Source organism: Salmo trutta, chromosome 36 (assembly GCF_901001165.1).
Source record: "Salmo trutta chromosome 36, fSalTru1.1, whole genome shotgun sequence".
Lineage (NCBI taxonomy): Eukaryota > Metazoa > Chordata > Actinopteri > Salmoniformes > Salmonidae > Salmo > Salmo trutta.
The window spans coordinates 32,704,864-32,729,189 of record NC_042992.1 but is presented as its reverse complement, the minus strand read 5'-3'; the positions used below and the strand labels follow the sequence as shown (position 1 = coordinate 32,729,189).

The following is a 24,326-nucleotide window of genomic DNA, read 5'->3' as shown; positions in this document are numbered from 1 at the left end:
TCTAGGCTTTTCAATTTGAGAGATACACTATTTTTGCTGGCATTAGGACAGAGCCCTGTTTTAAATACAGGGTTGTCAAAACAACATCACATAGAGTGAACCAAACTGAGGGCCCCTGGTGTTTGATTTGAAGTCAGATGTGGTCTCAATTTACTGTTCAAAGTAAAAAAAAATGTAGTACTCAAGATGTCTTGCCCTGTGGTTGCTGTTCCCCCCAATCAAATCTCACTTAGGGGTGATTTGCCTGATGAGCTTCCCTGATGTTTTCCTGAACTTTCCAATACCTTTCTAATGCAATTCAGATACTTACTGCTGCAAATAGAAATTGTTACACCTTTCCCATATTCAAGTAATTTGAAAAGTATTCAAGTTATTATCCTTATGATCTGTATGAATGTTTTTTTTATGCATCTTTAATACCGGTAATCAGAATGTGCTATAGGTATCAAGTTATATGGCTGCAATTTGATTGTTTGAAGTGTGATTTTATGATTGCTTACTAAAAAGCTATTGTTTAAAACCCCTAAAAAGCTAAATACAACATAACTATTTGTTCAGCTCATATACCCTCCCTTGTATTTCCACACTACTCTGCTTGCGTCGTCAGTTGTCAAGTGGGGCTGTTGCCAAGGATGGCTCGCCAGTGAAAGAAATGACTCGTCGCGGTGGAGAGAGCTTCCCTAGCAACCACTTCTCTGCTGGCCAAATCATCATGTGACACGGCTCATGCGCCGAATGCTTTGGTGACTCAGAGACGTCTTCCTCTGAGTGAGCTCTGTGAACTGAGGGTGGGGTGTGATCATGCAACTTCAGCAGCAAGGCCTATTTGTCAAGTCCTGAGAAAGCACAAAGGACACTCTGTTCTCTGTTGGAAGCCTGATTAGATCACACCACAATGGCCAACTCAAATTGGTCAGAAAATCCCCTAGATATCTCAGTTTGTGGTTCATAGCCCTACTGACCTGTCATGCTATAGACATTTGAGGTTGTGGCAAGATAACAATGTAACGTTATATTTCTTTGTAGTTTGGAGACTAAATAAATTCTGCATATATGGTCATTGCACTTGTGTCTTAAACAACTACCCACAATCACAATCATTTTCCCACAATCATATAACGTTTAGCCTACAGTTACTTGAATCTTCTTTCTTTGAAACATTTTATTTGACATTTTAAATACATCACAAATACTCATCTTCTGATAATAATCTTTATTCACTAACAGCTCAAGGTAGAAGTTGCCTGAGTGAACACAGATCTCGGATCAGATACCATCCCCAGCTCCTAAGGATGGTACCTCCTGCCTTCTCCAAATGGGAAAATGAATTTAGAATAGAGTCTACTCTGTATAGAGACAATATCCCAAATAGGCTCACCCATATCTAACGCATGCGCAGTTTGCTGTCGCAGTGGAAGCCACAATGCTTGCAACCGAAATATGAACTTTGTCAAGAGAATATCTGCGGTTCTAACACATATAAGGGTCGTGTTGAGACTGGAAATTGATATTGTTTGCTTGCATGGATTACTGCAGTAGTGTCAAGGAAACATTTCAGTCAATATTTCTGTGGATCCAAGCCGCACCACGTGGTTTGGGTTTGTCCAATTGGTGCAAAGCTGTGATACCCGAAAGTATGCTCTTTGTTCTGGATTTCGCAAAGTTATGGACAATACGGTCTAATTAACTTTAATACAGCAACATATGGACAAATTATATCATTTGTTACGGCAAGATGACAATTTCCGGATACATTAATATCTTTTTTCCTGGAGCAGTGTGTAGCCTCCAACTTTTGGCAAACAGTGCGCCATTAGCTTATTTATCACATGACTTCCCTTCCCCCCACTTCATTGAATGAGGAAGAAGTCGGACATGTTGGAGGAAAATGTGTTGAAAAAAAAAACGATCGTGGTGGAGGACAAGGAGAATTTTGAAGGAAAGTTTTGCTCTGCGTAATGGATTTACAAAGCGAGATTTTTTAGTAGTTAATTTTTTATGTAACCCTGGGAATCAATTTGCAAAATGTTTTTTTCCTTCATATTTACTCAAGATTAAGAACATTAATTCATGGTTTAATTGAAGGTTCATTGTATTTAGAAGCTTTTAAATGTATTATTTTTGTCCGTATATATTGAAAATCGGGAGAATTTAGTTCAGTGACATTGGAGTGAACGTGTAACCTTGGTGTGGGGGATGGGTATTAGCATTAGGGAACCATTTTGTACAGCTCTTAACTACTTTTACGAGTTTATTTTATTTTGTTGTCGAAGGTTGGCATTTTGCTGATTCATTGTAGTTTGTTACACGTGGACTTGGTAGAATGAGTATCTTGTCGGTATATGATAGGAACTGTTTGGGGATTTTAGTTTGTCTGGATGTAGATAACTAGCTAGCTAATTTGGGTTTTCTCTGGGAAGATCATGTTGGAAGATTGTGAGGCTTATAAATTACGATTTAGTTGAAGTGTTCAAATCGTGGATGCGGCCTACATGGGTGTTATTGAAGTAGAGCAACATGGCTCTAAAATTCTTAAAACCGATGCAACCTTTGTGCTTGAAGTGCCTCATAGTAACTCTTATAAAAGTGATTGTTATCCGAAATTCTTATCTACTTTGATAACCATTTCAGCAAGAGTTGAGAGAAATGCTGTGTCATTCAATGGAGGGCAATTTCCTTTGCCACTTTGGCTTAGGGTGGAAGTTTGCCTTATCCTCCGTAAGCCATTTAAAACCCCAGCTTCAGTGCGAGTTATGGTATTTTATCCATCATGTTGAGCCACTAATAGTATGGTATGTATTGGTTAAGTTCTGAAATATTAGGCCTAGGATAATGATGGCCTTTTTCAGTTGTCTGTAAATTAAGTCATCTTGGTTAAATGTAGCTAGGTCAGACAGCACGTGGATCTTACTTGGTATACGAGTAGTTTGAAACTAGGCGTTATTAATCACCTTTTTGTTTCAATGCAGGGAGTGGTATTGCTTGTACATTTTGTGACACCATCTCATAGGCTAATAATTTGTATGCAGACTAAAGCTCGTGTGCACTCTTTTGCACTTCAAGATGGCGCTCCAAGACTTAAATGCGGCTACTCGGAGAGAAATACATGTGTCGTTGAGCGCTCGGCCTACGTTTGGCATCTGATAGATACGCGTGACCGAACTCGCTAACCAATGGCTTGCTTTCTGTTTACTCTGGAAGTTCGCGCTAGAGATTCAGCGACCAATCATTATCGTTGCTTTGCCCACGTTGACGTAATGTAATTTGATGAGTGAAAGGGCATGTTTTGGGATGTCGCATTTCGTAAAAGAGTAGCTACGTAGAACAACCAGTAAAAAAAATATATACTTTTTGAGTGATGGGAGGTTTAGTCAGTAATAACGCGAATTTTGTTTGATTGACAATAACAATATGCGAATAGGTTGGATGAAAAGCATAATAGAAAAACAAAGTTGTTTGGGGGGCTGTGCTAACTCTGGCGGACGTATTCAACAGCGAATAGAAAATACGGGGCGTAGTCTTAAGTTACCGTATCCAATAGGATGAATGGTTGGTCTATAAAGTATCGGGCGTAGACGTGAGTTGCCATTTCGCTGAAGCAGTGGTCAATATAGTGTTGTGAGGGCTGGAGGAAAGGACGGGCGAAGCAGGAACTTGAATATTGGTATTTAAACAGAATCCGGATCCATCCTGATGGAGACGGCCATAAACCCGCCCCATGACAGGTACCGATCGGAACAATTGACTTTAAGTTTGCGATCTGACAGGATATTGTTGCATTAAAAATAGTATTAACTCATAAACCGATGTTTTCTGATTACCGACCTGTACATCCCAAGACTGTTCAGCCGGCGTAGAGCGTTTATATATTTTTTTGCAATGAAAAATAATATATTGGACATTTGTCAGGATATGACCACTCTTCGTCAACCTGCAAAATAAGACTTAATTGGGACGACTGTCGTTTACATTTTACTGCACCGACGCCATCTTCCCAGCGTCTCGGCTTGCTAGTCCTTGCTGTAGTTTTGCCTAGCCCAGTAAGAAGTGAACTAGTTTCACGTTGTGACTGTATATTATTGCTGGCGACTATGGGGATAAGCTTGCCTAGCTACGCTAGTTGCAGACGGCTATTGCTTGCCAGGGAGTCTGCTTTAGGTACCTCGCTAGCTAGCTACCATGGGGATAAGCTTGCTGTGTCAGTTAGCCAGCTACAGGTACGGCAGACGGCCATTACTTGCGAAGAAGTCTGCTTGGTAGCTACCGAACAAGTAGCTAGTTTCCGCTAGCTCAAGTTGACAAATTCGCATGGATTTACTGTAGCAGAATCGTGAATGTTTTCCTTAGCTACGTTACTAGCCATCTCGTCGAGTAAAAGCCGACGTTTTGCTAATCACATAAAACAGTACGGGCTAACGTTAGCTAGCTACTGAATCATCGATGTGTTGAGTAGATCTAACGTTACCTAGTGATTGTGGTGGCTTGGTAGACTTTATTTTTTTATTTAACCTTTATTTAACTAGTTAAGCTGGTTAGACAATGTAAGCTCGTTAGGTAGCTAGCTAACCTTACCTGTTGGAGCTATTTGGAGAGACTCGCTCTCTTGTATTTGGATGGGGAATTATAGCTAGTTAACTAGCTAACCGGCTAGTCCAATTTGTTTTGTGGACATGTGAAATGTTTAGTAAACGTTACATTTCATGGCTGCTTTTCGGTTACGGATAGTGCTGATTATTTAGTCATTCTATAATTTCGGCCTAATGCCAGGCCCATGCAATGGTATTTTTAACAGCGTGTGCAAGTCACGTGTCTAATTGGACGGAAATAGTTACCCATCAGTTGCTTGCAACGGCCTCACAGTCCACTTACCTTTCCACTCACCAAATCTGCAATTTAAATATATTTGTTGTACGTTTTGTCACCATTCAAATATGTGAGTTATATGTTGACAAACATGTTACTACAGTACTGGACATCGTTTGTAATCTGACAGTGATATATTACTGCTCACATAATGGTGAACTAGTCCAGTGCAACGTTCTCAATGGTGATCTTCCCTTTCCCCACATTTATTTTTTTAAAGGTAGTGTTGCACATGTACAATTATAACTTGATACGTTTTCTGTTGCCGACACCTGTCAGTGACGTAAGTGTTTTGAGTTTTTATTATAATTTTTTAAAACTTTGATAATAAAGTACATCAAATGTCAAATGTGTTTTCCAACTTGTATCATTGAATAACAGCTTATATTAAACTGTATATAAGGGAGGTGTTATCTCTGACTTAGATTGTGTTCTTGGTCAGTATAGGCTACACCAAGTTTACCTGTCATCAAGAAACTCTTAAAGTCTTAATTTTTTAGAATTGGTAACGGAACAATCACGACAGCATGACTTGCAGAGACTTCCACATTGGTTAAGTAATGGGCACTGTGCAGCAGTAGTGTTACTCATTTGTTTGGGTTCCTGTTGAGGTAAGCACAGGTGAATATTAAATTCTGCTCAAATAGTCTCCAGTGTTCACCTATGAGGAAGATGCAGCCCAACTGATCTAGTCCTGAAGGGACACAGACAGCCTACAGTATGGAATGGTTTGCTCTTTTGATATTCACTTGAGCATAAAACAATTTTATCACATGCGCTGAATGCTACTGCTGTACGCCTTACTTGCGGACCTAAATAAGGTATTATAAACTACACAAGAAGGTCGCTATATACAGGGAGTATCAGTACTAGATCAATGTGCAGAGGTACTTGAGGTAGCGATGTATATGAAGGCAGGGTAAAGTGACTAGGCATCCATTTAGAGAATTGGATAAGCCAAACAAACCAAAATTGGTTGGTTAGTCTTATTTGAGTATTGGGGATTGGCACGAAATATTGAACCCCTGCTTTTCTGTCCTACGAAGACCCTGTTCCCTATCATCTGGTGTAAGCACAAGAAGACATGGTGCCCAGTTGCGACACTGTACCTTTCCATTTTTCTTAGCTTGTCCGTATAGAGGAAGTTGTTCATTATTGGTAACATTATGAAGAAAGCACCAAAGAGTATTTGTCCATAAGTGGCTTCTAATTGCCAACAAACTGCACTTTTAAATAGTTGGTCAACTATGTACACACAGTTAATGCTCACAAGGCATGGAATACAAAATCAAAACATTTTGGCGCTGTTTTACTAGTGTATATAAACTTTGCCCTTCATTCAGAGATATGGTGTATGTAAATCATTCTCCTCAGGGCACTTCAACAGGGTTAAGGTCACTTATGAGCTGATTGACGACCACTGCACTCTTGAGCCCCTCAATTTAAGATTTCTTTCAACACATGCATATTGTATTTCAATCACAATGCTCAATGCACACACCACAATTGACTGCAGACTTGGACTTCTACTTTGCCTCTATTGTAGGTGTTGGTGGGGGGGTAGTGCCTAGTTACCATGGATATGCCAGCCTACCATCCAATGGAACAGACTTGTTAGCTTCGTTGCCATGGAGCAATGGGCAGTTAAACGCATGCAAATGTCTTTCCCTTTTTTCTATAGCATTGCTCCCCTCAAAGCCTCTGGGTGTATAATGGCAGGACTATGGGATCATATCACCGATACTCAATGGTCAATGCATTAATTTGAGTCCACCGTTTCCATTAACAAGCTGCTTGTATGTTTATGTTCGGTATGTGTATCACTGTTGCTGTGCATGTCCAGCCAGGCTCTTATCGCAGTTTTAACAGATCTGTGTTTCCGTTGAGATCACTTCAGCCCACAGATATTATCAGCCAGGGGCACTAAACCACAGCCAGCACAAATGATTCATCAGTCATTGGGTTCCTTGTCTTGGTTTATTGCATAAGCTTTTTGGCAACTCATAAAGTGAACCTCACAAATGCCTGCCTGAGGCCAGCTGTCCAAGAACTCCTGAAACCACACCCAGATTCCAGTGTCAGCTTGGTGTATAGATCACATTTTCTACAGCCTGTGACGGTACGGGTATTGAGGCTAATCCTCTAGTTTCTGACAATGCTGATGAGGCAGTTGTGACTCGTAACGCAAAGCTCAATTGAAACCGAATAATGGTGAGGGTGCATGACTCACTTTTGTTAACCTGTCCTCATTTTAAGACATTTAGAGAGGGCTAGCTAATTAGAAGGCTAGCTCTATGAAGACTGCTGTGTCACATATCCTATACCCTCTCCTTTCTCCGCCTCCCCATTCTTCTCTATGCCCCACTGCTCTATGCTTATTCCCTCCTCCCTGTCCGTCAACAGCTCCCTGGGCGGGGTCGACGTAGGCCTGCAGGGCGTCATGGCGATGGAGCAGGGCCCTCCGGGCCCCGGCAAGCGCATCCGGAAACCGTCACTGCTGTTTGAGGGATTCGAGGGCCCGCCGTTGCTCCCCCACGGGCAAGCTCCCCCCTCTGGGTCACCACGGCCCCTAGTGCACGACATGAACCGGCAGGGCCGCGCCACCAACCAGCTGCAGTTCCTCCAGAGAGCCATGATGAAGTCCCTGTGGAGGCACCACTTCGCATGGCCCTTCCATGAGCCTGTGGACGCCTCCAAACTCAGCCTGCCTGTGAGTGTCCCTGCAAACCACTACCAGAGAGCCCAGTCACATTGTAAAAGAAGACAGACAACAGTGGCTATTTATAGATATTCAAATAGTGTTATCTTGTTTGCATATTAGGATGTCTGTTTTCAGAACTAACTGTAGAATATTCTTCTTTTAGATTGGGAAGTTTTATAAAAGCTTTTTTTTTTTTTCAAGCTTGCAGACAATACAGTACTGAATCGGTCTTTAGAGCTCAGTGTACTTGTTATTAGTAGACAGCATTAAGTCAACCTGCTCCTCTCTGCCTCAGGACTATCACAAGATTATCAAACAGCCCATGGACATGGGGACCATCAAGAGGCGCCTGGAGAACAACTACTACCGCAGCGCCAGCGAGTGCATGCAGGACTTCAACACCATGTTCACCAACTGCTACATCTACAACAAGGTGTGTGTGTGTGAGAGACATGCTGTAACCACTACATTTTCAGTCAGAAATAAGGCTTTGACCAACTGAGGTTACTGGCTGGACACTAGAGGGAGTCGAAACTCCATTTGAGTTCCAAAGCTCACTGTCTTATTATCCATTTATATTTTACAGCCCTGGAAGCTGTCAGAGATATGTCACTAATAAACACAATCTTCTAAACTGTCTGAAGATGCAACCCTATCTGATAGAAATGAGGCTGATCTTATTTGGAGAAGTTACATGTATTCTCCAGCCGAGTAAAGCTTTTCCGTGGTGACTGCCTCCCAGCCAACAGATGATATTGTTCTGATGGCCCAGTCCCTGGAGAAGGCTTTCCTTCAGAAGGTTGCCCAGATGCCCCAGGAGGAGATAGAACTGCCCCCTCCTCCCCCACGGGGCAAACCGGGCAAGCCAGGCAAAGGACGCAGAGCCGCAGGTGAGCTGTGTGATTCTGTTTGTGTACGGTTAATTCATGTTTTTGAGTGTGATATTTTTTTTGAGGGGGGATACTTTTTGTAGGATTATTTTGGGAGAAATGCGTTCTCTTTTGATATTGACTCAGAAGATGTGAATATATATATATATATGCCATTTAGCAGACCCTTTTATCCAAAGTGACTTAGTGATGCATATATATTCCTTATGGGTGGGCAGCAGTGGGAATCGAACCCACAACCCTTGGCGTTGCAAATGCCATGCTCTACCAACTGAGCCACACAGGACCACATGAATATGTATAATCTCCCACGCGTAATACTTTTTCCTCCATTTGCCTCAGTACCAGGAGGAGTGACCACTGCTCACCAGGTCCCGGCAGTGTCCCAGTCCGCGTACTCTCCCCCCACGCCGGACACCCCGGAGTCGCTGCTCTCCACCCCCCCACAGACGCTCCAGGCCAAGAGCTTACCTCCCACCCTCCACAGTACTCCTGCTATGCTAGGCTTACCCCCCACACAGCCCACAGCCAAGGTAAGGGCAGCAGTCGATACACAAATACTATCAACTACTGTCTGTGCAGTGTTCACTTACCCCTAAACTACACTAATGTTGTACAACTTTACCTTATGGCCTTGCAGCTGATAGTGCTACTGTAAATGAAAGTACATACTGATCAAAGTGTTTGCAACAATGTTAGGGCAGCAGTTGGTGACATCATCTGACATTGTCGTTTACAATTTAGTTTCTTGGCCCATTATCTGAAATGGCAGGCTGTTCGGTCAATGACAAGAGCCCCTGTGTCTCTGTCTCCAACAGAAAAAGGGAGTGAAGCGGAAAGCAGACACCACCACCCCCACCACCATGACCATGGCCATGCCCATCACCATGGGCGTTGGCGGGATTGGCATGGGCATGGTCGGCGGACCCGACTCCCCGTTGACACTCACCTCGCTGGGGGTAGGCCAGGGCCTGGGCCTCGGCATTGGGATGGGTATTGGTATGGGCCGCGGCAGAGGCATGGCGGGCGCCAAAGCAGCTGCAGGGAGGCGGGGAGTCAGCGGCCGCCCTATCAAGCCCCCGAAGAAAGACCTGCCGGACTGGGTGCAGATTCAGCCGGTGCGACGCGGCAAACTGGGCCAGCAGCTCCGGTACTGCAACGGGATTCTCAAAGAGCTGCTGTCCAAGAAACACGCAGCGTACGCCTGGCCCTTCTACAAACCAGTGGACGCCTCCATGCTGGGCCTACACGACTACCACGACATCATCAAGCAGCCCATGGACCTCAGCACCATAAAGGTACATGCCCTACCACACAGCCCGTTTTGTAATCCTAGGTAGGGCTGTAGATCACAGCTTCATCAAGCACCATAAAGGTAGACTGTCAGTAATTATGTGACGTTAACTTCCTCCACTCTCCCTCTGCAGAGGAAAATGGACAGTCGAGAGTACCGGGATGCCCAGCAGTTTGCCGGTGACGTCAGGATAATGTATTCTAACTGCTATAAGTACAACCCTCCAGACCATGACGTGGTAACCATGGCACGCAAACTACAGGTACGGGTCAACACATTCTACGCATGGAGATATGTCTTTTCCTGGCTGGGTTTTTATGCCCTTGAACAGTAGTTTCATAGAGCTGAATGGACATGAGTGCGCTGGTCTGATATAGTCCTCCCTCTCTCCAGGACGTCTTTGAGTTCTGCTTTGCCAAGATGCCCGACGAGCCTGCGGCCCCTCCCGCTTCCATGGGTGGACGCTCCTCATCTTCTTCATCTTCCTCCTCGTCCTCGTCTGAGAGCGACCCCAGCAGCGAGAGTGACAGCGACAGCAGCCCCAGCTCGGACAGCGAGGAGGAGCGAGCACACCGCCTGGCCGAGCTGCAGGAACAGGTGTGTACACAGGTAGACTGACCCGGCCTTGCGTCCACCGCAACACCAGACACACATCAACATTCACAATGCATCCTCACTACAATACGTTGCATTTTAGTCATTTAGCGGACGCTCTTATCCAGAGCGACCTACAGTTAGCGTATTCATCTTAAGATAGATGTGAGACAACCATATCTCAGTCATAGTGAGTACATTTCTCTTCAATAAAGTAGCTATCAGCAAAGTCAGTGCTATTAGGAAAAGGCAAGTGTAGGATTTTTTTTTTTTTTTATATACAATGTGTGCATATATATATATTTTTTTTGCAAAAGTATTTCTGTATACCTGAGCTGGAAGTGGTTGCCACAACAGTCACTGACCATGTCCTCTTCACGGTCCCATCAGCTGAAAGCAGTTCATGAGCAACTGGCCGCACTCTCCCAGGGCCCCATCGTCAAGCCTAAGAGGAAGAAAGAGAAGAAGGACAAGAAGAAGAAGAAGAAGCCCGAGAAGCATCGGGGAAGCCGGGTGCCAGTCGAAGAGGATATACCCATCCGGCCGCCAAAAACGCCCAAGGTCACCAAGACGTCGAAGACGCCGAAGACACCTAAGACCAAGAGCAGCAAAGGGGGCTCCACACAGGGCAAGAGGGGCACTGGCAAGAAGAGCAACAAGAGCAAGTGAGTGCTCTCTGCTAGCAGCGTTTCAACATCTCTCTGTCACGATATGATTTATTGTCTCCTTGCTATAAAAATTCCCCGAAAGTATTCCTGACAAAAACAAAATGTGCACCTTCAGGATCGAATCATTAAATCACACTCTCACCCTCAGGTCCTCCAAGAAGTCGCAGGCGGTGATGCTCAGCATGCACCAGATGAGCGCCGCAGCCATGCTCCCCCACTACGACTCGGAGGAGGAGGACGAGGTGTCGCCCATGAGCTACGACGAGAAGCGCCAGCTCAGCCTGGACATCAACAAGCTGCCCGGGGAGAAGCTGGGCCGCGTGGTTCATATCATCCAGGCGCGCGAGCCTTCGCTGCGCGACACCGACCCAGAGGAGATCGAGATAGACTTTGAGACTCTCAAGCCGTCCACGCTGCGCGAGCTGGAACGCTACGTTATGACCTGCCTCCGCAAGAAGCCTCGCAAACCCTATGGTGAGAGAGCTTTCCTATGTAGCGCCAGATCTGTTTTCAAATCTTCTCTGGTCCCTGTTATGTGTCCCTGGATGGGTGCAACCATAGGGTTTTTCTGTCATAAAGATTTCCCCTGTTCCCAAGATTTCACTGGGTAGCATTATAGTGACTTAGTCTCCGGTTTATTTGGATCGGTTGGTGAATGCAGACATTGCATCATCTAACCTCCTGGTCTCCTCTCTGTTCCTAGGGAAGAAAGGTGGAGCAGGGAAGTCCCGGGAGGAGCTGGCTCTGGAGAAGCAGTTGGAATTGGAGCAGAGGTTGCTGGATGTCAGCGGGCAGCTCAACTCTGGCAAGAAGCCTCAGAAAACCAAAGGTGAGTCAGAATAAATCTGGATCACTGCCCACAGAGTAGACACGGCAGACATGACAACTCATTTCAGAGCATGCATAGAGATGTGAAACTACAAGCCAAAATGTATTTAAATATTACTGGCTCAATACATTTTCACTGACATATGGCCTTGTCGACCTACATAGCATGTCATGAAAAAGTTCTGAACGAGATCAGCTCAGGTCTTTGGATAATGTGTGGGTTGTGTGTATTAACATTATATTACAAGTGTTTTATCTTGTGTGTATCGCTCAGCAGAGAAACCCAGTGCTGTGGAGCCCCATGCCGTGGCGTCTCGCCTCAGTGCCAGCAGCTCCAGCTCCGACTCTTCTTCCTCTTCCTCATCGTCCTCCTCTGACACCAGTGACTCAGACTGAAAGCTCCGGAGGGGCGGGCCTGGAGCCCGCGAACCCCGGATAGGACGGTGCAGAACTGCTAACAGAGCCGCAGGCGGATCAGACTATAGTCAGAACTGACCTGGAATTAAGAGAAAGCTTTCCCTGTGTTCAGAGAAGCCAAACCCAACAGAAATAGTGGATGGAGAAATATTGAGTTTCATTGCTTTAGAAACCTAGAGGGTTGACAGAGAGATGATGCATCGTCTCATTGGAAAAAGAGCTCACAGCAGGATCTCTACAGGCTCTAGAAAGACGGCAGGATCTCTACAGGCTCTAGAAAGACGGCAGGATCTCTACAGGCTCTAGAAAGACGGCAGGATCTCTACAGGCTCTAGAAAGACGGCAGGATCTCTACAGGCTCTAGAAAGACGGCAGGATCTCTACAGGCTCTAGAAAGACGGCAGGATCTCTACAGGCTCTAGAAAGACGGCAGGATCTCTACAGGCTCTAGAAAGACGGCAGGATCTCTACAGGCTCTAGAAAGACGGCAGGATCTCTACAGGCTCTAGAAAGCGAGAAGGGTGGATGGGTCCAGAACTCTGGGATCATCTTGTACTATGTCTTTCTCGCCACACTTTGTATATACTGTGTACAAATATATAAATATCTATTTTTCTTTTATAAAGAAGAATTTTAAGGAATCCTCAAATGTGGGGAGAAAGTAAAGGTGTGGACAGGCTGGCTTTAGTCTTTCTGTATAGAGGGCAAATTGTGTGTGTGTGAGAGAGAGGGAGTGAATGTGTGGAGCACGGCCTCGCACAGTGAACACAGTCCTGCTTAGTTCATCTTGTTGATGCAGGTTGTTTAAATCATTGTGCATTGTAAAGCACCTTGGCTCAGTATCAACTGCATACATGAAGAAACTGAAGAGCATCAAGACCTCAACATACGCATGTACTTCTGCTTGAGGGGTGTCCGCGGTACACATTTAATAAGACGTTTTGGTTTAAGCAAACTAACCTTTTCCTGTTTTATTTTTCACTCTGTAAATGACGTGTTTCTATCTTCTTGTGACCAACCTGCAAATAAATTGTGAGGACATGTCTCCACTCACCATTTACCCACACGCAAACAGATTCTTCCCTTGTTTTTGTTCCGTCAATTGGATACGTCTAGGATTTGTCTAGTGAAGTCTACAGACTACTGATATGGTCACATCTCTCTTGCAAGACATTTTAACTTGCATGGGTAGTGCACAATGACTAGATTATGAGACTTCACCTTTTCATTTCACTTTGTCTGGGGGGAAAAAAATGTTTTTTTTTATAGATTTTGTCTTAGTAAGGTTCAGTGGGGTGCTGACATCCTTGTAGACCAGATGTGATTCTCATACCGTTGCCATACCAGTGCTTTACGGCACAGAACCAACCACACTTTTTATTTTAACTACTTGGCCTTTTAACTTTTTGGCAGCTGAATGTTTTATTCAATTTAGCCAAATCTGGTTTGGGAAGAAGATTGTAGTGACCATTTCCTTGCTCATAGTGCGTTTAACAGAAGCGGTATATGTGCTTCGTGAGATTCGGAGGTACTAAACAGATTTTGTGATTTTAGTTAAGAATCAAGCTTTTTTTATATAATCGTTTGAGAATTTAGATTTTGTACGTGTGTGATCAGTTATTTATTTCCCAGGGATTTGTATGGAATCCTTATTGCATTTACTTGAAGGCAATGGAGAAAGTTATATTGGTAATAATGACAAAAACTACTCAAGCAAAAATGTGTACAGCTCTACGGAAAAAAGGCAAGACTTAAAGACCTTTTAAAAAGTGTGGAGCATGTTTCTACCACTGAGGTTCTTGTTTTGCTTTCGTTCTCTTAGTCGTGTTCTCCCCCCCCCCTAAAATTGAGTGGTTGTTTCTTGTGTTCTGTTTCTTTTCTAAGAAAAAATACTTTGAACTGTCCACCTCTACAAATAAAGAGAGAGAGCTCTTTAACACTGACTTTGTGTCTGTTTTGATCAAGAAAATGGGGCCATGGAATGATTCGATACAGGGATGAGAAGCTTTCACTTATTAGTGACAATTGTTTTCAACAGTTGAACTTCTTACCATGAGGACATGGATCACTGATCAGCAGTCAGTGAAGAACATGTGTGCCGGCCTATTCTATCTGTCAGAGAGCAACAGACACCCATACACTATATGATCAAAAGTATGTGGACACCTGCTCCTCGACCATCTCATTCCAAAAACATGGGCATTAATATGGAGTTGTCCCCCCTGCGGCTATAACAGCCTCCACTCTTCTGGCAAGGCTTTCCACCACTCCGGCTGACGCCTGGCATTGCGCATGGTGGTCTTAGGCTTGTGTGCTGCAGTGGAGGCTGGTGGGAGGAGCTACAGGAGGATGGGCTCATTGTAATGGCTGGCATGAAATGAATGGAAGAGCTCCTCCCACCAGCTTCCACTGCTGCAGCTGCTTGGCGATGGAAACCCGTTTGATGAAGCTCCCGACGAACAGTTATTGTGCTGTCATTGCTCCAGAGGCAGTTTGGAACTTGGTAGTGAGTGTTGCAACCGAGGACAGACATTTTTTACTCGCTACGCGATTCAGCACTCGGCGGTCCTGTTCTGTGAGCTTGTGTTGCTTACCACTTTGTGGCTGAGCCGTTGTTGCCCCTAGACATTTCCACTTCACAATAACAGGACTTATAGCTGATTGAGGAAGCTCTAGCAGGGCAGAAATTTGACTAACTGTCTTGTTGGAAAGGTGGCATCCTATGACGATGCCATGTTGAAAGTCACTGAGCTCTCCAGTAAGGCCCATTCTACTGCCAATGTTTGTCTATGGAGATTGCATTGCTGTGTGCTCGATTTTATACACCTGTCAGCAGCCGAATCCAATAATTTGAAGGGGTGTCCACATATTTTGAATATATAGTGTATTTGCCAAGGTTGAACAGTGCACACCGAGAGGTCCTCACTGTAGTCACAATCCAACTTCTGTACCATAATGTATCCATCTAAAAGACAGAGCAAACAACACCTCAACCTCAGCAAAACTCTGTCATGCATACTTAGGCATGACAGAGCGTGTAGCTGGGCATGACAGAGCGTTTTATGTTAAATTCTTTCTAACCAATCCTCCAACTCCTTTACCATGATTCACCCATCTAAAAGACAGGACAAATAACACAACCTCAGCAAAATATTATTTTATCATGTTAAACACATGGTGTTATTTGGACTTATGGTTCCTGAGAATACATTTTGAAAGGTTTTCCAAAATGTCCAAGATGGAGGGAAATCTATCCTGACAGACCTTATGGGTCCTTGGGGCAAATTTGTTCAGCTTAAAGAAATACACCTACATATACATTTTTAAGTCGCTAGGTCAAATGGGGCTACAAATATGAGGGTTTAAGTGAGACCGCTTATAACAGCGCTCCCTATAGGCCAATCGGTGCCATTCTTTTTGACCAATTTACTCATGACCTTTACTTTCTATGTGCCAAATTAGAAAACAAGTTACCAATCTATGCTTGAGTTATTTAATCATGTCAAGAAAAAATAAATAAGAAGGATTCAGACAATAACAATAGGTGTTTATGGTTTTGCATCGCTTAGACCCTTTAAAAATCCAAAAAGTATATTCCTGGACCATCTGCAGTGTCCCAGTGGATCAGGAGCCCGAGGTTGAGAAACACTGATACTGTATAGGCCTATTGAAGTGCAATTGCTTTGTCTGAATGTTTGTGCCTATAGCTTTCCATATTAGGTCAAAATATGATTATTTCTGTATTACCTGCTGCAATTAAAATATACAGAGCAATATTAATGCTGTCGTTTTGTAGGCACTTACTCTGCCATGGCTCGTTGGCCAAAGCCTATGGTGAAATGAATGGGGTTAAATGCCGAATACGGTCTGTGGTAAACATGGGTTTAGGAGATCATATATAATTCGTGCTGTGATATATTTTTTCTTCTTCTGTGTGTTTTTGAAGCGTCAATACAATCAAAACAAGCACATAAAAGGTCATGTTAACACTGACTGATATTATCTCATAGAACAAAACGTAGAAAATATCCTCAGCCTGTGTTACTCCTAACGAACCTCCTTCATTCAACACTCATTTCCCCCTTAGGAATGGATCAACGAACCCATGTTAGGTTAGAACGAACAAGAGGAAACTCGTTCATTTTTTTAGGACTACAAACCGGCTAGTTCCAGATTTGAGCTCAAACAAAACCTGTCCTGTGGCACCATCTCCTGGATCAAGAGAGAACGACTCGCTCTTCAACGACAACCATCATGGCGGCCACCACACGGCTCATATCAAGGTTGACAGTTGTCACGGGTTAGTGTCTTCTTTCACGCTTCGTCGGCCTTTATATGCAACTTAATACATATGTAAGGTAGGTAAATATATCTGCAGTTCTCTGTAGGAAATTAGTGGGGCAGATATGTGTGCTTAGCTAGGCGCAATAGATTGTGTTGTTGTAGCTGACCCTTGGGCTAGTTGTTGGACTTCAATCATTTTATTTCACTAACAGCCTTTGTAACATTAACATTGTTTCGACTAAGCTACATAACTGTTACAGTATATCATCTTCAGACATTTTTGAGCATATTTGCTTTAAAAATGACAATAATAATCTGACCTGTGCTATCTCAACAGCAACAGCCATCCAAATCAGTTTGTTAATGAAACCTTAATGACAATATCCCAATTAATTCAATTTAACATACACATACATTTTCTTAAGAGTAGCTTAGGCCATTTTTATTGGACAAAAATGTGTTTGTCTTCACCTTTTCCTGATGAGACAGCTGTGTCACTCTCATTGGGTCAAAGGTGAAGGCAACAGTAATGTTGCCTTACAAGACTCTTCACTCAGATGAATTAAAGGACTGATAGTTGGTCGCCATTCATTCTATCAGTCCTTTATTATAGCCCTTATGTACAAAACATCCAAGTTAGTGGTATAGAGCCCTCTCTTTACCTGCAGTGAGCTGCAGCCGATTGCCTCCTACATTTCTGCACTACCCATTGTCTCCAGGAGGGGGTAGTGGGATTGGTCGAGCCGTATGCCAGCGATTTGCCTCTGAGGGTGCCACGGTGGTGGTCGCTGACATCAGCGAGGAGTCAGCCAATCAGACCCTGGGCAGCCTGAACCATGACCACACAGGGCAGGACCACATGGCGTCTGCTGTGGATGTTTCATCAAGGGAGAGTGTAGAGAAGCTACTCACAAGCATACAGGTGATTGATTTATGTGCAGACACACACACTCACTCATTCAGTGTGTTTGTGTCTAGTGTCATTTAGTTATTATCCTAAACCACATGCTGGCGTCTCCTACTAGGAAAATGAGTCAATCATGTAACGTTTTTGGACCTTGACCTAAAGCACTCCACTCAGTACTTTAGCAACAAAATCGAGAAGTTAGAAATTGCCTGAATCTGAAGAGACATTTTGTGTGAGGGAGTCACTGGAAGCCGTACGTGATAAACTCATAAACAAGGTGCTGTGATCCCCTCCTGCAGTGTCGGTACTTCCAGCCTCCCTCAGTATGTGTGAATGCTGCAGGGATCACTCGGGATGAGTTCCTCCTGAAAATGGAGGATGAGGACTTTGACAAGGTTATCCAAGTCAACCTAAAGGTATTACCCTTTGTTCTTATTGTCCCGACCACAATATATTTATATTAGTGGAAGAAAAGCAGCAAGGGTTTCTCTCTCTTTAGGCTCAGCGACTCTTTTACGTTGATACACCGAAATCAAAGTGAAAATGTTGTTACAATAAATAGTGCTTCCTACCCTCGTATCCCACAAACCCCTCTTTTTCCCCTCTCTCTATCAGGGTACATTCCTCCTGACTCAGGCTGTTGGCAAGGCTCTGGTTGCCTGTGGAGCTCCTAAAGGCTCCATTATTACCGTGGGCAGCATTGTGGGCAAGGCGAGTCCGACATCTTAGCTATTGGCACTCCATGCATTATCTTTCAACAGACTTACATTCATTCCTGCCATTCTTTAACCTTCTCTTTGTGTTTCTGGCTGTTACCAGGTGGGCAATATTGGACAGGCAAACTACTCTGCTTCCAAAGCAGGTGTGGAGGGCCTTACCAGAACTGCAGCCAAGGAGCTGAGCAGGTGAGGCACACCTGGGTTATGTTCATTAGGGCAAACCGTAGCAAAATGTTTTGCAACAGAAACAAAAATAAGCATTTTAATATTGTACAAGTTGAGATGGTACCGACCCTTTTTGGGCTGTTTTCTTTGGTGCTGTGTCTACTGAACACGACCCCAAATTTGACCCATTCACCAGTAGAGAGAAGATTAATAGGCTATAAATATTATTTAGTGAGGAGGGCCGGCTTCCTGATAGCAATGGAATTTAAGCTTACAAGTGTTTTTAACAATCCATTGTTCCTACGGCGAAAGATGTAACATGCGTTTCCCAAAACACCAGGCAGAGAAAACATTCTCTAAGTGCGTCGTTGGAGCCTGTGTCCGTCTGATAGGATCTCTCGGATCAGCTCTCTCCATTCAAATCTTACCTTAACATTAGAATTAGTCCACAATACTGACGATGGATCAGCTCCTAGAGATATATTATCACTTGGCTGCAAATATTGAGGTTTATTGTAATGCGTACCCTGTAATAACTTAATCACAGATTTGACACATCATGTTGTAATACATCATCATATAACCTTTATTTATCTAGGCAAGTCGGTTAAGAACAAATTCTTATTTACAATGATGGCCTACCCCGGCCAAACCCGGACGACGCTGGGCCAATTGTGTGCCGCCCTATGGGACTCCAATCAACGCCGGATGTGATGCCGCCTGGATTCGAACCTGGGACTGTAGTGTCGCCTCTTGCACTGAGATGCAGTGCCTTAGAACGCTGCGCCAGTGGCAAAATAGAACTCAATTGACTGAAATATATAGGCCCATATAGCCTTTAATCCTACTGTATGTTGTTATGAAATCAGCTCGGTTTTCATTTGAAGCATATTTTTCTTTCACTTGTTTGTACCAATTGCAAAGACATTGGTATTTGGCGGTGACAGAGCGACAGATAAACAGCTTGATTCTATGTTTAGCGGAGATCTGTGTTTACAAGTGACTCCGAAGGGAGCAGAAAAAAGCATTAAACGACCATTTTGCTGTTCTACGAGGGGTCTGAGGCAGTCAGACCACTAAATAAAGAGTGTTGTCAAGTGCAACTTCAGTAACGCTGGTTTTGGGAAACGGCTCGGAGTTTTAACGATGCTCCTATGAAGGTTCTAATGAACTTATTAGCCTTAAGATGCGTTTGGGAAACAGGGCCCAGGTGTGGTGTGAAGTATGAATATTACCTAGAACCTAGAACCTAACGTACAACTGCTCTCTTTCTCTAGATATGGGATCCGGTGTAACTGTGTGCTTCCAGGGTTTATAACCACACCCATGACTGATAAAGTACCAGAGAAAGTAATCAGTCAGGTACGACTGAGTTCTCTTTTTATATTAGATAGAAAGTCACCACCTCAATGTTGTTTTTGTATAAAAGTGTGTTTTTAACTTGCTGTGTGTGCAGCTTACGTCCATGGTGCCACTGGGGAGGATGGGAGAGCCTTCAGGTAAGAATACTGTATACATGCTGTACACCTCTGTGCAGTAGAGCACATCACAAATGCATAACTCTGTTCCCTTTATAACCAAGTTATAAGACTTAACCTCTGTCTCTCTCTGTCTCTCTCTGTCTCTCTCGCTCTCTCTCGCTCTCTCTCGCTCTCTCGCTCTCTCTGTCTCTCTCGCTCTCTCTGTCTCTCTCGCTCTCTCGGTCTCTCTCGCTCTCTCGCTCTCTCTCTCTCTCTGTCTGTCTGTCTGTCTGTCTGTCTGTCTGTCTGTCTGTCTGTCTGTCTGTCTGTCTGTCTGTCTGTCTGTCTGTCTGTCTGTCTGTCTGTCTGTCTGTCTCTCTCTGTCTGTCTGTCTGTCTGTCTCTCTCTCTCTGTCTGTCTGTCTGTCTCTCTCTCTCTGTCTGTCTGTCTCTCTCTCTCTGTCTCTCTCTCTCTGTCTGTCTCTCTCTCTCTGTCTGTCTCTCTCTCTGTCTGTCTCTCTCTCTCTCTGTCTGTCTCTCTCTCTCTCTGTCTGTCTCTCTCTCTCTCTCTGTCTGTCTCTCTCTCTCTCTCTGTCTCTCTCCTGTCTCTCTCTCTCTGTCTCTCTCTGTCTCTCTCTCTCTCTCTCTCTCTCTCTCTGTCTCTCTCTCTCTCTCTCTCTGTCTCTCTCTGTCTCTGTATAGAGGTAGCTGATGTATGTGCCTTTCTGGCTTCTGATGACTCTCGCTACATCACCGGAACCAGTATTGAAGTAACAGGTAATGGACCCACCTGAAATACATTCAAATTATTGAGTAATGTTTAATTAACAGGAAATGCCTTTTTTACTGCTGTCCTGTTGACAAAAAGCATTTCTTACTCACCTCCAGGAGGCCTTTTCATTGGCTGAGACAACTTTCCATCATCCTCATTAAGACCAATGAGGCAAGTTCCCATCTAGGTCCAGGAATTGAATATTGATTCAACATTCACATTTTGCCTTCACTTGTAATAATACAACTGATTGGGGATACATTTTATTTTGTAAATCTAGTCAATATGTACAAGGTAAATATGCAATAAATGAAAACCGATGTTTGTAACTTTTGAGATCTCGTGTTGTGGAGAGTTCACAATACAGAGAGCGGGTCAGTGTTTAGTGGTTTCCCAATGTAACCAAGTTCCACCTCTAAACTCTCTACATTTATGTACAGTTACTATCATTTAACTAGTGAAACTTCTACTAGTCATTACTAACAGGGTTGGATTTAGATGTTTATGAACAGAAATGGCTGGTTTCACACATGCAAAGGTACTCTAATACAGTATGCACACAGAGAAAATGCGTTGGCATGTGGTTTAATTGGAGACTTCGAACAGAAAACAACAAGCCAAGAACAAACCAAGAGAGTGAAACTAAAGCAAAACAAAAACCAACAGAAAACTTGTCAAAAAAATTTAACACAAATGAAAGAGAGCAGTGGACTGTGGAGGGAGAGGGAGGCAGCCATAGATCAGAATCAAACTGGAGTGAAAACACTAGAAGTGATATATTGGGGTTTTGAGGTGATAAATAGTGGAAATAAGGTTGAGATGTGACTGATTCTGTGTTAACACACAGGTGGTAAAAGTTAACTGGAGATTTGTGAATGATGTGGTTGTATTCAGCTGTCTGAGCCGCTGTATGCAGCAAGACGAGAGGAATCAAATTGAAAAAATACTAGCTATTGTGTAGCCCCGGGCAACATGCAGCACCAGCCAGGTGAGAGAATGAAACAGGAGAGGGACTAAGAAAAAATAACAAGGGAGTCGAGCAGCTCTTTTTAAAAAGATTATATATTACAGAAACAAACATTTAAAAAAAAAAAATACTTACATAAAATAATACTTTTTCTCTTTTCAGCACCATATTTTGTTGAAACATTTTGTCTTTAACAATAAAACTAACCAATAGATGCGATTTTCGCTCGAGAATCACAAGGTAATCATTTTTTCACCTCTGGTTTAGTTTAGGTCAATCCCCCCCTTCTCTGCAATATCAAAAGAAAAACAAACCAAAATACCCATAATGATATTCAACCCCATAGCCACATGACTTACTTATAAACAAAATCGTAGTAATTCTTCCCCAGGTGTTTCCTAGAATTTTCCCTCACTCCCGCTAGCTGTCCCCTGCCCACTGTGTTCTCACAACCGTAGAATCCCGGTGTCTGTTTGTCGTCCACGCCCTACTCCTGCAGCACAGCGCAGCTCAGCATTGGCAAACCACAATGAAATGTGACAGCATTGGAGAGTCCCCATTTAATGGTAACAGCACAGTACAGTTGATGAATACTAAAGGGTTACAATGAGATATGGCCACAAATGAAATGTTTTCTTTTTCACCAGAACTGTTGACATGCATAGACCAAGGGGATTGTGCACAGATAACTCGGGTTAGTGTTTGTTTAATATGTATTTAATTGTTTTAACCGTCAAGTGAGAACTACAGGAAATAAATACAAAATGAAATACCACATTCGACTGGCATATTTGGCTTGTCGTTGTTTGAAGCACCTTGTTTGATTTCAATAAATACAATAGAATTTCACTATGTCTGTACAAATGGATTCTAATGCACATTTCCAGTAAGGAGAACTGGTGACAGCATCATGTGGCTGTGATGGAGACAAACTTGAATTATTCACGCTGAATATATTAACGCTTTGGTATAATTAGCACCTTGCCACAGTTTTTGAAAGCATGCATTTATTCACTGTTGTAAGAGAGAACCTTTGGCCGTCACCTATTAAGCTCATACACATATTTAACCCTGATACCTTCCCTGCTTGAAAAGAGACGGAATGTCACAGATCCTGGAATGTAGCCCTATGTTCTACATAAAACAAGAATCAAATCCCAGGCATCACACCTGTAAATACTGGACTGGTTTGATGGCATTCTGGCCTATTCGCTTGTCTAGGAACTACAGTTCTGGCCTGTGTATGACAGCTGTAACAATGATTAATAATACATGTACCATACATCAAGTTCAGTACAATTTACAAGGTTAATGGCTTTTGATTCATTGGTCCTTGGAGAAGGCAAAGACACCTTTCCGTCCCATTGCATGCAACATTATTGGCCCAGTAATAAACAGCCATACAGTTCAGAGACAGTACATTGCTGTTAGGACTTTATTATTACAGTACTGAGCAAAGAGATGTTCATAGTCACATCTTAGGTTAAAGCCGCGATAAAACTAGAGATCTCACAGCTTTACTTCCACTCCATCTCCACAAAGCACCGTAAAGTTTCTATTCACCCGCCTCTATATTTGACCAACTTTAGGATAACCTGTAGGCTGATATAGTTGTTTGGTACAGAATTTCACTGTGGAGATGAATAGAAAATGAACTTAGCTAGACAACATGGACGTCTCTGTTTCGTCGTGCCTGGTTGGCTACAGGCTCGGCTGTTTTCCGGTCCTCCATGCTCTTCGTGGAACTCCTATTCATTCATTGGTTTCCCCTTAATGTGGTGAGGCAGGAAGTGAAGCGTAGGATGGGGCGGGGCTTAGATGCAGTAGATGTACAAGTGTGTGGGGAAGGCAATGCAGAGAGGTAGAGTGGGTGAGACAACTGGAAAGAGAGACAGCGAGAAGAAGAGAGGAGTGAGAGGGGGGTCCGCGACGGTGGGCTCTGGCGTGTACGGAAGGAGGAGAAGGCACTTTGGGCCAGCTGTTCGTTGGATAAGAACACGGTTTTATTCTGCTAACGGTCAGAACTCTATCTCTCGTTCTCGCAATCGATCTTTGGTCTCCTCTTCGTGAGAATGTTTGTGTTCTACTTTTCTCTTGTCGTCCATTTCTATTTGGGAGATGTTTTCCCCTGGGCATGTACTTGAGTGAGTGCATGTCTGTTTCACAACTGTGTGTGTGTGTGTGTGTGTGTGTGTGTGTGTGTGTGTGTGTGTGTGTGTGTGTGTGTGTGTGTGTGTGTGTGTGTGTGTGTGTGTGTGTGTGTGTGTGTGTGTGTGTGTGTGTGTGTGTGTGTGTGTGTGTGTGTGTGTGTGTGTGTCAGGAATGAGCTTGATATCATGAAATACATTTACAAATTACTGGACATGCACTGTATATTGGTATGTTTGTGTTAAGTGTATGTGTGTTCATCAGTGTAAGTGTATATTTTATATGTGTAGGTGTTTCTCATTTCTCTGCACGGTGTTTTAGCCCAGGAAACAGACAGGTCCCACTTCAAAGCCAAATTTCTGGTTGCTCTCCCCAAAGTCTGTGATCTTGAGGTCCCGCAGAGGAAGCTGCTCAACCTGGGGTGTGTTCACCTCCACCACTGTCCTGTCGAAGCCCTTACGATACTGCAGACAGACAGAAACAGAGAGACAGGTGAGATCACTACACGTGCAGCAAGGGTATCTGCCTAGGATTCATTATTATACTATGATTGTGTGTAATGGAAAAATACAGTTCCGTAGTAATACTTTTTGTATGGGCATGTGTTCTTATTGACTGCTGAGAGGGAAATTATTCAATTAGCCTACATC

General features: G+C 43.6%; 3 protein-coding genes across 13 annotated transcripts in view; 2 read left to right on the top strand and 1 right to left on the bottom strand.

Moving 5' to 3' along the window:
• Positions 1 to 1,417: 1,417 nt before the first annotated feature.
• LOC115175913 (bromodomain-containing protein 2) lies at positions 1,418 to 14,195 on the top strand. 5 transcript variants are annotated; one of them, XM_029735555.1, is made up of 12 exons: positions 1,418 to 3,725; positions 7,267 to 7,573; positions 7,860 to 7,997; positions 8,307 to 8,454; positions 8,797 to 8,987; positions 9,273 to 9,752; positions 9,882 to 10,010; positions 10,142 to 10,357; positions 10,733 to 11,007; positions 11,159 to 11,484; positions 11,714 to 11,839; positions 12,116 to 14,195. In XM_029735555.1, exons 1-12 carry the CDS (start codon positions 3,694 to 3,696, stop codon positions 12,232 to 12,234), a joined length of 2,487 nt encoding a protein of 828 aa, XP_029591415.1. In that variant the 5' UTR covers positions 1,418 to 3,693; the 3' UTR covers positions 12,235 to 14,195. The 5 variants fall into 5 exon arrangements, with proteins under 5 accessions (XP_029591415.1, XP_029591417.1, XP_029591418.1 ...); XM_029735557.1 differs by having other exon boundaries at positions 10,142 to 10,345; positions 12,116 to 12,234; XM_029735558.1 differs by having other exon boundaries at positions 1,419 to 1,939; positions 12,113 to 14,195.
• A 2,255-nt stretch (positions 14,196 to 16,450) lies between these two features.
• On the top strand, positions 16,451 to 20,893 carry hsd17b8 (hydroxysteroid (17-beta) dehydrogenase 8). Of its 2 annotated transcripts, none has more exons than XM_029735552.1 (9): positions 16,451 to 16,555; positions 17,259 to 17,461; positions 17,746 to 17,862; positions 18,062 to 18,157; positions 18,266 to 18,351; positions 19,608 to 19,692; positions 19,787 to 19,829; positions 20,492 to 20,566; positions 20,678 to 20,893. In XM_029735552.1, the coding sequence occupies exons 1-9, from the start codon at positions 16,510 to 16,512 to the stop codon at positions 20,695 to 20,697; spliced, it is 771 nt and encodes a 256-aa protein (XP_029591412.1). In that variant the 5' UTR covers positions 16,451 to 16,509; the 3' UTR covers positions 20,698 to 20,893. The 2 variants fall into 2 exon arrangements, with proteins under 2 accessions (XP_029591412.1, XP_029591411.1); XM_029735551.1 differs by having other exon boundaries at positions 16,458 to 16,555; positions 17,208 to 17,461; positions 20,678 to 20,890.
• A 1,336-nt stretch (positions 20,894 to 22,229) lies between these two features.
• LOC115175910 (collagen alpha-2(XI) chain) overlaps positions 22,230 to 24,326 on the bottom strand; it is a 44,764-nt gene continuing 42,667 nt past the window's right edge. For all 6 annotated transcript variants that reach the window (XM_029735545.1, XM_029735546.1, XM_029735548.1 and 3 more), the window contains one exon: positions 22,230 to 24,140. In XM_029735545.1, coding sequence (XP_029591405.1) covers positions 23,994 to 24,140 — 147 coding nt within the window. In that variant the 3' untranslated portion in view covers positions 22,230 to 23,993. The remainder of the gene's footprint in view (positions 24,141 to 24,326) is intronic.